General features: G+C 38.3%; 1 protein-coding gene across 2 annotated transcripts in view; it reads left to right on the forward strand.

Annotated features, from left to right (window-relative positions):
* Positions 1-3672: 3672 nt before the first annotated feature.
* Adgrg7 (adhesion G protein-coupled receptor G7) overlaps positions 3673-12493 on the forward strand; it is a 59877-nt gene continuing 51056 nt past the window's right edge. The window contains exons 1-2 of one of the 2 annotated variants that reach the window (XM_028760322.1): positions 3673-3845; positions 3891-4019. In XM_028760322.1, the coding sequence (XP_028616155.1) occupies positions 3914-4019 (106 nt within the window). In that variant the 5' untranslated portion in view covers positions 3673-3845; positions 3891-3913. Of the gene's footprint in view, positions 4020-12493 lie in introns of both variants that reach the window. The other variant, XM_028760323.1, reaches the window with a different exon arrangement.

Below are 12493 nucleotides of genomic sequence, written 5' to 3' on the forward strand. Positions count from 1 at the left end.
GGAAAAACAAACAAACAAACAAACAAACAAACAACCATCATCGTGGTAAGGTAACCATACACGATCCTTCTCAGCAATTGTCATTCTCTTCCCCACAAATCAGAGTTTCCATATCATATTCTGAAGAATGACACCTCTGGGAGAGTCTTCCTGGGAAGAAGGATCTGTAGTTAAGAAACATTAGGAACTTAGCAACGTGTGATGCATATGGACACACTGGAGGCTCCAGAACATCCTATACACCTAGTATTGCTCAATATTCCTTAACCACGGGGCTCATCTTCAAGTCATCTCTAACCTCATCCTTGTTTCTGCACTGGCAAAGGCTATGAGTTATGAAATGAATGAGGCGAACATCTGAAATGTAGATAGCACCATGTTTGGTGTGTTTCCTGTTTAACTCATTTTCTAGTTTATTGCTTATGGAACATTGCTATTTTTAACATTGAAAACATAATATATAGTAAGTTATACAAATTGAAAACATATGCATTCTACAGAAAAGGTATAATGGTTTTTAAATTCCCTGTACCTGGATCCTTTGGATTTCCATGAATAATTTTTTATGTACCCTACTCTCAAGAATTGACAAATGGGACTTCATAAAATTGCAAAGTTTCTGTAAGGCAAAGGACACTGTCAATAGGACAAAACGACAACCAACAAATTGGGAAAAGATCTTTACCAATCCTACATCTGATAGAGGGCTAATATCCAATATATACAAAGAACTCAAGAAATTAGACTCCAGACAACCAAATAACCCTATTATAAAATGGGGTATAGAGCTTAACAAAGAATTCTCAACTGAAGAAACGCAAATGGCTGAGAAGCACCTAAAGAAATGTTCAGCATCCTTAGTCACCAGGGATATGCAAATCAAAACAACCCTGAGATTCCACCTCACACCAGTCAGAATGGCTAAGATCAAAAACTCAGGTGATAGAAGATGCTGGCAAGAATGTGGAGAAAGAGGAACACTCCTCCATTGTTGATGAGATTGTAAGATGGTGCAACCACTCTGGAAATCAGTCTGGTGGTTCCTCAGAAAATTGGACATAGCATTACCTGAGGACTCAGCTATATCACTCCAGGGCATATACCCAGAAGATGCTCTAACATATAACAAGGACATATGCTCCACCATGTTCATAGCAGCCTTATTTATAATAGCCAGAAGCTGGAAAGAACCCAAATGTCCTTCAACAGAGGAATGAATACAAAAAATGTGGTACATTTACACAATGGAGTATTACTCAGCTATTAAAAACAATGAATTCGAGAAATTCTTAGGTAAATGGATGGAACTGGAAAATATCATCTTGAGTGAGGCAACCCAATCACAAAAGAACACACATGCTATTCACTCAATGATTATTGGACGTTTGAAATATCCAAGATTCAACTCACAGACCACATGAAGCTCATGAAGAAGGGAGACCAAGTGGTGGCACTTCGATCCTTCTTAGAAGGAATAACAAAATACTCAAGGGAGCAAATATGGAGACAAAGCGTGGGACAGAAACTGAAGGAGGGGCCATCTGGAGACCATTCCACCTGGATATCCATCCCATGTGCAGTCACCAAAGGCAGATGCTGATGTGGATGTCAGGAAGTACGTGCCAACAGGAGCCTGATATAGCTGTGTCCTTAGAGGACTGCCAGAGTTTGACATATTCAGAAGTAGATGCTCACAGCTAACCATTGAACTGATCATGGGGTTCCCAATGGAGGAGTTAGAGTGAAGACTGTAGGAGCTAAAAGGGTTTGTGGCCCCATGAGAAGAGCAACAATACCAACCAAGTAGAGCCCCCAGGGTCTAAACCACCAGCCTGGGAGCACTTAGGGAGGGAGCCATGACTCTAGCTGTATATGTAGGGGAGGATGGCCTTGTTGGACATAGGTGGGAGAAGAGATCCTTGGTCCCATGAAGGCTGGACCCCATGTGTGGGGGAATTCGAGGGTGGGGAGGTGGGAGTGGGGGGAGTAGGTAGAGGCACATCCTCATAGAAGCAGGAGGAATGGTGATGGGATAGGGGGTTCCTGGGCTGGGCAGGGGGAGGAATGGGGTAAAGGGCTAACACCTGAACTGTAAATAAAATATCCAATTAAAAAAATAAAAAATAAATAAATATTACATATTCACAACAGACAATGAACATGGATTCATTTGGGTATTTTTCTTCTGTAGCAGTCTTTAAACTCTTTCATTCTGTGACATATTAATGTGTTTTTTTTTGAAGCTCTAAATTGAGGCAAAATTAGGACTTTATGTTAATATCCCCCTGAGTTGTACTTTAGGAAGTATTATTGAGAAGTGGGGACTGATAACATAATTTTGAGGGGTAAACAGATGATCAGTTTGGATGTAAAATTTATTTTTTAAATCTATGTCTAGTACTATGGAAGAGTATTCTGTTGTAACACGTTTTGTTATCTTTAACAATTGTGATCTGTCTTATCAGAAGTTATACCCTGGCTTCTCACCCTGGGACAATATGAGTGTTTGAGGGCTTGTTCCTGCCTGTGACAGTCCTGACACATGAAGGTACTTTATCATCATGGGTCTAAGTGATCAGAGGAACCACCCACTGATTCATCCACCAGAACCAGAGCTTCAATCACATGAGTGCTCGTTAGCACCTTCATTTAAGACTAAGGAGGGGCAGAGAAAAGTAAGGCAGGATTCCCAGAGTCACCGCTGCAACTTCAGAGAGACAGCAGTTTGTGATTAGATTGCTGTAACAAAGTACTACAAACCTTGCGGCTTAAATTACAGGACTGTACGGTTCCTCATGTTGTAGAGACCCCCCCCAACCATAAAAATTTTCATTGCTATTTCATAACTGTAATTTTACTACTGTTATGAATTGTACTCTGAATGAAATAGCTGATATGCAGGATATCTGATATTCGATCCCTGTGAAAGGGTCGGTCAACCCACAAGGGTAGAATTACTGTTTTAAATCAAGATGTCATCTTAGTTGGTTCCTAGGACTCAGAAGGAAGGCTGTACTCCAAGAGTTTCTCTGTAGCCTTTCTTTGTAACTGGTTGTATTATCCCTTTGTCTCCTCAGATATTGTCCCTCTGCGCACATTGGTGCCCAAATTTTCTCTTATAAAGACACCAATCATACTGGAATAAGACCCACACTATTAACTTCATTTAAACTCAATTATATATCAAACTTATCTTTAATCAAGGCCATACTGTGGGTGCTTTGGGTTAAGACTCCAACACGTGAGTGTGGACACATAATTTAACTTATAATAGATGAGTTGTAATTCTGTTTTATTGTGTTTTATGATCCTCCCCAAGTCAATAGACTCACTCGCCAATTGCGGCTGCTAGAATGTAGGCTCCTTAAGGAAGAGTATAGAATCATATGTGGCCACTGCAGTTTATCATCTCGTTGACACTGACACCCTATCCAAGAGGGTGTTTGACTATCCTGAAGCACTTGCTGAAGTCTCTTAAAACCAAAGTTCACCAGACTTATCTGAAGATAACCAGAGGGATCCATTGCCTTCCTGACTTCCTCTTTGGGTTCTGCTAGCTTGCCTGCTTCCTTGACTGTTTTTCTTGTCTAGGTATTCACCCTTTGACCCTCAAGGCTAATCCCGCCTCTTCTTTATTGCTCTGAGTTAGTTTCCTTTTCTGAGAATCCTTGTCTCTTGATCTACATTGGTGAACAATGAGCATACTGCACACAGAAACACACCTTCTCTTCAGTGATTCCAACTGCATTATTCTAAATTAACTTCAAAACTCTTAAAATATGAGAACACCTGCCAGACAGAACACTAAAGGGAAGAATTCTTTTCATGTTTTATAACCATCTCTGGTTACATTTCTTGACTTAAGGAGAAGCCAGCTGTTTTGCACATAGTGGTGCTTTGTTTTGACTTCACCATGAGTTCCTGCAACGTCCGGGTACTGATAGCTATTGTGTGTGGGCTGCTGACGGGCATCGTTTTGGGCCTGGGCATCTGGAGGATGGTCATAAGGATCAACAGAGGTAATGTCATCCTGTTATAATCTACTGAGACAGAGAGTGGGTGTTGGGGGTGGTGATGGCATTGAACCTCTGACTCTGCTACCTGATATTTCAGTGCCAGGGAAGTGCCTTGTCCAGGGGATGGCTGCCTTCCACTTAAGTGAAGTGTACCACTTAAGTGAAGGCTAATGGGCAGCTTTATATGTAAAACGTGTGTGTGTGTGTGTATAAGCAGGGTGAAGAATGAGTTTTGAACTGGCTTCTTTGTGCTATTTTAATTCCTGAGTTGATAGAATGAATAACAGTAGAAAGTATAACTATGTGTATTTGGGTTCATTGAACTAAATCCTATGAAGGTAAATAGTTGTGAACTTCAGACTCCCAAGCAACCATGTACTGACTAGAAATTCATCTCAAGAAGGAAGCTTAGAGATGTTACCACTAGAGATGTGTGTGAAATGAGCTTAGGTTTATGTACAAGTTTCCCATTTTGCAGGTGTAGAAAATTAGTTAAAGTTGAAAAAGTTAAAAAGGAGTTTAAAGGTTATCTTCCTGTTGTCTTAGCATGTGTTCGTAAGTTTCCTGCTGTGTTCCAGGCCTCCTGAGGATAATAGGGACAGAGGTATGGTCATGTGTAAAATGATGGTGTTAAAATAGAGCCCTTGAGACCACAAAAAAAAAATCTTTAATGATTCTAACACTGTATCCCTATTGTCTCTGGAGATTTGCTATAAAGAACTCATTCTTAACCTGTGTGTTATGACCCCTTTGGGTGCCAAATGACCCTTTCACAGGGGTCACCTAAAACCATCTGAAAGCATTAGAATTCACAACATTAGTGACATTACAGTTATGAAGTAGCAATGATATAATGTCATGGTTTGGGGTCACCAGAACATGAGGAACAGGATTAAAGGATAGCAGTATTAAGAAAGTTGAGAACCACTGTTATAAAGGGATTCAGAGTTCATGTGTAGAATGTGTGAAACTGAGTGACTAGAGGTGACTAATACCAGTGAGGCGGAGCAGTGCGCCCTCAATGAAGGCAGAGAACTGCCCTGCAGTGGTGCCAGGCGGCAAAATCTCATGCTGAGAGTAAATGTCTGATATTGGCTGGTGTTGAAGAGGTAGCATGGAATGCAGCCATCCCTACATTACCCCCCAAAAATATAGAATTCAGAGAATACTGTGTTGGCAGCATTTAGAGAACTTGAGTAAGAAATTAAACAGAACGAAAGAATAAAATTAAAAACATTAACGTTTGTAAAACACTTTAATTCAGGTTTAAGAAAACCCATAAAGAGTCTCTCTCGCTGTTACGTGCATTAAACATGTAAGATCTCATTTAAAGGATTTATGTTTGAGAAATGTCTTCCTTCTTGTTGCATTCATAATGACTTCTGTTTTCAAAGGGACTTAGAAATAACACCCCGTTAAATCAAACCATTACAAGGACAAAATACAAAACCAACCTGAGGAACGATACTGAACAGAGGACAGAAAGTACGAATTAGTCAAAGGCAAAGGGGGAACTGTTTAGGGATGGGCACACCTCCGAGCCGCTGGAGGCCGTTGCAGGAAGTAAAGGGTATTAAAAGTTCTGTTTCTCAGAGTAGTAACACAGCAGCTCCTCAGAAAGACTAGCTTTGCCCTTGGTGTTAGTTTGTCAGTTGGCTCTTTATATAAGGGATATCCCTTAGCTTTGGGGTAAAGCCAACAGAAGATTAGAGGTTTCATCACGATCATTAACAAATAGAAAGGATAAAGACTGACACTGTTTGGTCTCCGCTGTGTGCGCGCCTTGTAAATTTTATTTGGAGTGCGCTTTAGTTCTGTTTATTTTTGTTTAGTTTTGTTTGTATCTGTTTAATTCAGTTTCATGTCACTTCCTTCTTTTTCTTTAACTACTTCCGGGTATTTCATCTCTTTCCCTCCCATCTCCATTCATTCTACTAATGACATTACGGAGTATTTTCTGGTTAGTTCCTTACTTAGTTATAAGTTATCCTTAAATTAACTTTTTTCTTAAGAGACAGAGTTCATGCATATCTTAGAGAAACTGACCTATCTGTGAAAGCCTTTTTTGATTGTTCTCAGAGAAACTGATCTGTCTGTGAAAGCCAGTTTTGCTTGTTTTTAAGATCTTATTTTAAGATCTTATTCAGATTGTCCTGGAACTCACAATTTGTATCCCAGATAACATCATACTCATCGTGTCCTGAGTATGAAACATCCTGTGTCAGGCTTCCAAGTGCTGCCATGATCCCACACTCCTGCCTAACTATAAATATGTTATTTAGAAAAAAAAACCACATGCACAAGCACATATACATTAAGTTATGTTCAAATTAATTTACTATATTCAAAATTCGTTTCATATAAACAGAATGTATTTTCACACACATAAAAAATGATAACTTATTTGTGAAAAACAGAAGAAAAAACCCTCCATGCTAGGCATATAGAGGTTCACAGTTATAATAGCATTCAGGAGGCTGAGGCTGGGGGATTGATGGAGTTCAAGGTCATTCTGAGCAGAATAAGACTGTTTGAAGAAAAAATAAAACACAGAAGAATAAAGAAAACTTCCAACTTCTGTTTTGAGAAAATATCAATGAAATGGTTTTATCTGGCCACAGAGTGAGTATTAGTTTTTATATTTAATTTTTCTAAACCTTACAATTTCAAAAACTCTATGACTAAGATAGCATACCGCAAGCTTCGTGTTATCTTTTCTCACTTAATCCAGATAACCACATTTAAAGCAGGTATATTCTGTTTGTGTTATATATGGAGAAACAGGGTTTGAGAGAAGAAATTTGGATTTATATATCTGTGCAACAAGGGCTGTGAATTTGAACATGCACCACAGTCTCACTGGGTTTTGTTCTCAGAAGCACAAAGGAAACTAGAGCAAATTAATTCACCTTTTTATTTCTCTCCATAAGATCTGAAAATCCCAGTTCTCAATGGTGCAGTAAGCTTGACAATCAGACTGCCCTGCTGCACTCTTTGAGAAGTCTGCTGTGTTCCCGTTTATGATTCTTCTGTAATAATATAGTCTGTGGAGTATAAATTAGGAGTCAGGCTTCAGTTCCCAGGTTTTCTGAGTCTTCTACTCTACCTATGCATTTCTGTGGTGTAGTGTCTGCTGAGCTTTGTAGTCATCTGGAAGACTGTTAAAGTGCTTTCTCTAACTTTGCAGCATCATAGTTTGTCTGCTTTAATCTTCTAGCTCAAAACAGCAAAAGAAACATCATTTTATAATGTTTCTCATCCTGGCCACTGCCTAATTTCAATGGAAAGACAAATCCATAGTATCCCAAAAGTCATAAATCAAATCAACTCTAATTATTCTAAGTGTAAGCCACCCTTAAGTAAACTATTGTTTCAAATGTCACAGAAGCACTTTAAGGCATGATCTATAGAATTCCAATGACCTTCTGTGAGCAAATGAAACTTTTAAAAGTCCAATTTCTACTTCTGAACCATGAGGTCACCAGCAATTAGGGATCTGGTTCCGACAACAGACGATGCTGCACACGAGTAGCTGAAACTTCCTTAGGGTTTGCTGGGTAGCCTGTCCTTTTTATATGACATTGATGGAATTATTAACTAATAGTGATATTATTTATTGCCAAATGTAATATGTTATGCATGGTCTTTAACACATGGATCCTAGCCATTGACATTTCTCTGGGCAAAAGAAACTTACAATAGTACTGAGAGCTTGTGCAATTCCCAAATGGAGTTCTAGACTTGGTTTCTTCTCTGTAGTGTTAGTTTACCTACAGCTTCACCATCTATTTCTCATGAACATCTTCTTTGATGGTTGAGGTCTCCAGCTGAATGTCTCTGTTTTATGGACATTTTCCTACCAACCCAATACAGATTCTTATTCCCAGTTCCTCTCTTTTCACAGTTCTCTTTACTGGACATCTCTTCAAATTGACTTACTTTGTTGAAGAGAACAGAGGCCTGAATTAGAAACCTAATAGATTCCCTACAATTAACTTTGAGTTGTTGAGATGAATACATAAATCTTATACAGCTAGAAGGTAGACTTAGTCTATTAGGGTGACTGAAACAAAATATCATAAGTAAGTAATCATACACAATAGAAATCTCAGTTTTCATAGTTACAGGGACAGGGAGTCTGAAGGAAAGTGAGCACCCATTTCAGTGTCTAGAGAAGGTCTGCCTCTGGGTTCTGAGGTGTCTTCTTGTTTTGTCTTATGTGATGTAAATAGACAACTCTGTTCTCATAATTCCTTTAGGAATTTATCCCATCATGAAAGACCTACCCTCATTAATGAGTTACCTTTTTTAAAATTACCATTTAATGCTCTGATAATGGAAAATTAACTTCAACACATGAATTTTAAGAGGACCCATTCAGTCCGTAGCATGGATGAAGAACTCTCAAATAGTTGTGTTCAGAAATGAGATAACAAAGCTGGCAGATCCCCATGATTTCTTTCAAAATAGTAAGAGAAATGCAAATGTAAATGCTTCAAAGATATTTTTTTGTTTTTCTGGGGCTTTAAGACAGTGGTATATGACCATGAGACTCCAGGATTCATTAAGGTTTTTCCCATTACAAATAGCCTCTTGTTTACCCATATGGTCAGCAATCTTGCAGCATACATTTATACGGGAAGAAATCTATGTACTTCCAGAACCCCAGCCCTTTCACAATAGGTGTTCATAAAAAATGCCTAATACAGTTTTTATAAGTGATAGACATAAGAGATCTACAGTGGTTTGGCTTCATGCTTCTAACAGGAAGAGGCTTATAATATAAGAAGTAAAGTGGCTTTGAGACCCAGCACACTTGACAATTAAAATTAAATATGAATACGGATTTAATTGCATTTCTCTCCTTTGATATTTACAAGCTTGAGCTAATCCTAATATAAACATGCCCAGATGTTCACGATACAATGGTGAGATGATTTCTTTGATTTCTATTAATGAGAGGGCATCTGAACCTCAACACACAATGGCAATGTCTTATTTAACTGTATTCTACAGTTCTAGCTCTAAGAATTCCCTGATTTCTGTTCCTTCCCTACTCCAGATATAAACTTCCTTTCCCATTACAGAACAGACTTGTTCCTCAGCTGCCTAACAATGGGCTACAGAAGGTTTATATAGTCTTAAATTCAAGGTCAGACTTTATAGCACTCATAATTCTCATTCAATAGAAAATGAATGTTATCAGGATGAATCAAGGTGAGTTTACTGCTGCTCGAGAAAATCATTTCTTTCTTTCCTTTTACTAAATGCAGAATCAAACTCAGTAATAAATCTCACTCCTGCAACTGATCCTGAAACACTAGTTTCATTTTAGTCTTAAAAATCTACAACAGTTCAGAGATGTTGTCTTACAAGTAGAGGAAAGCATGTTTGAGGTGACCGGGGTGCTGCTCACTTTCAATTCTCCAGTTACATGTCTCTGTCGTGTTCCTCCTTCCCCCTTTCCTATTTCCTCATATGTCCATGTGCTAAATACTTTTTAAATACAAAGTTATTTGAAAAAGCCAGACTACCTTGCTTTAAATCTCAACATGGCTGCTTACTACCCAAATGACTCGGTACCATAGTCAGCATTTCCATGCCTCAGTTTCTCCCTTAGTGTAAGAAATTTTGCCCGGTGAAACTATTTTGAGAATAGTTTGAGATTTGGCGATTTGAGATGATGACTTGTATCTTGTAAGTAGTCAATATGCACGGGTAAATGTTCTCTAATTTATGAAGTTTTATGCCATTCAGTGCTGAGCAGTTTTGTCCCTGAATTATACCTAGTATGGATACCATTGAGCCATATTGGACCTTTGGATTGAAACTCAAGTTATCACACCAAAACTCTACAGGAGGTTTAATCATTAAGTTAAATTGACTGACTGAAAAAAGAAACAGAAAGAGCTTCAAGAACAGCCATGGAATATTTGTTTTCATTATCTATGCTACTTCACTAGAAGAAGAAAGCTTATTAAAATATTTATTATGTTTACTGAAAAAGTTAATCCAGTAGCTGATATTAAACAGCCTTTATCTTAACAAAAGATATACTTTATGTGTTTATTTTCATATATCTTTCAGGGTTTCTTTCTTCCTTGCTTTTCTCTACAATGAATACATTTTACTAAACATGACCAGCCTAATGTCTTCTTTTTTGAGTCAACTGTACATGTAATCATATGAACAAACTACTTCATCTTTCATATATATGTGTGTCTATGATAGAGCCTTAAAGATGTTAGTACTACTTTGGGTGACATTTTGTGTCATTTGAGTATTTTAGAGGCTAAGATTCTGAAGTGGGTAGTGTGAAGAGTCAAACATACCATAAAAACAGAAAAATGAATAGTCCATCTTGAATTAGATATCCTTAACTAGAATTCCAATGTCAGAGAAGCCATCGAGCAAATACTTATTAACCTTCTATTCTTTAGGAATGTTCTGAGATTTAGAGACACAAGCTACGACCTTGATTCAAAATATTCTTTAATGATAAGACGTGTTATTAAAAACCAGAATGATTGACTTGGCATGGGTAGATGTTTTTTCCTGTTTTTTGAGTGTATTCAAATTGTAACTAAATTTTCAAACACACCAACAGGCTTCCATTCTTAAGGGAAATTCCAGTTGACAGAAACACTGTAAAGATACCATAATTATAAGTAGATACTGTCATAAACTCTAGAGGTTATGGGTGCAGAAGCTGGACCCAAGCCACCAGTGTGACACCTGAAGCCTTCAGGAGTCACCTCAGCCATAAAAAGGAGATTAGAAATTTTCTGTTCCCTGTGCCACCAAAACATTGAATAATTCTTACGATCTAACTTTCCTGTTATGGTGGTGGATTTGAGATGGGGGGTGGGTCTCATGTAGCCCGTGTAAGCACGTACCAAACCTAGGCTTAGATGACCTTGAACTCCTGGTCTTTCTGGTGGGATTATAGGCCTGTGAGCTCGTCTTGAAGATGGGATTCTAGATTTCCATCTAATTTACCTTCTGAAAGCAGCTTCTGCTTCTGCTCCGTGCCAGCACTGAGACTGAATTAACATGTAATTCTCTGCAAGGCATGTCTCCTTCGCCCCATCCCACCCTCACCTCTGTGCTTTCTGAGATCCTTTCATCCTGCCTCCCTTCCCTCATAGATTGCTGAAGTTTTCTTTTATTCTCTTCTATTTCTCTTTTTTGGATAAAAATCTATATTAACTTATTTTGACCCTCTTTCTTCGGCTTACATGGGGACAGACTCTATTTTACCACTTACACAATAATCATTTGAGCTTTAGGAATTAAGAAAAGAGCCAGGTAGTGGTGGCACATGCCTTTAATCCCAGCACTCAGAAGGTGGAGGCAGGCAGATCTCTGAGTGTGAGGCCAGCCTTGTCTACTATGAAAGTTCTAGGACATCCACAGCTACACAGAGAAACCCTGTCTCAAATAAAAAGAATAGAATAGAATAGAATAGAATAGAATAGAATAGAATAGAATAGAATAGAATAGAATAGAATAGAATAGATACATAGATAGGTAGGTAGATAGATAGATAGATAGATAGATAGATAGATAGATAGATAGATAGATATCACAGATTTGAAGTTTCATATATTGACTTTAGTGGTCTTCATAAGATATCTAAAATTTTATGCTGCTCCCAAGGCTACCAAGATTTTCTTCTATTAGTTTTACACCAACTACAGAGTTCATGATCAGATCTGAAATATTTTTTGAAAGCCGAAGATCTGTGTTTAGATCGGGTTTTTTTTTTCTGTTTCCAGATGTTTCCTGAAACATTTGTTGGGAAATTAGCTTTTTGCACTGTACATACTGCCTCTTTCTCAAACATCACCTGGGTGTTCTGGAGTACTCTGTGTATGAACTCTCTTCTATGCAATAGGTGACTTATTTATGATAGTGGGGAGTAAAGCAGTGTTCTCCTAAAGCCTTGTGTTTTAGTTAGGGTTTTACTGCTGTGAACAGACACCATGACCAAAGCAACTCTTATAAAGACAACATCTAATTGGAGCTGGCTTACAGATTCAGAGGTTCATTCCATTATCATCAAGGCAGAAACATGGCAGCATCCAGGCAGGCATGGTATAGGAGGAGCCGAGGGTTCTACATCTTCACCTGAGGGCTGCTAGGGTCAGGGTCTTATAGCCCACACCCACAGTGACACACCTACTCCAACAGGGCCACACTTTCTAATAGTGCAACTCCCTGGGCCGAGCACCATCACACCTTGTTTCTCTAAGGACTAAAGGCAGAGCATTTTCTTGTCATAATGGTTGTCTTTATGGCTTTTTTTGTAGTGTCCATTCAACACTTTTACTCATTAAAAATAAAAACTGTATGTCTGCACTCTTATTATGAATATATATTCTTTACAAGTTATAATTCTAACTTACAATTTAACTTGTAATTTTAATTTCTCTCTCTCTCTCTCTCTCTCTCTCTCTCTCTCTCTCTCTCTCTCT

This window comes from Grammomys surdaster, unplaced genomic scaffold, assembly GCF_004785775.1.
Source record: "Grammomys surdaster isolate TR1022 unplaced genomic scaffold, NIH_TR_1.0 126398, whole genome shotgun sequence".
Taxonomy (NCBI): Eukaryota; Metazoa; Chordata; class Mammalia; order Rodentia; family Muridae; genus Grammomys; species Grammomys surdaster.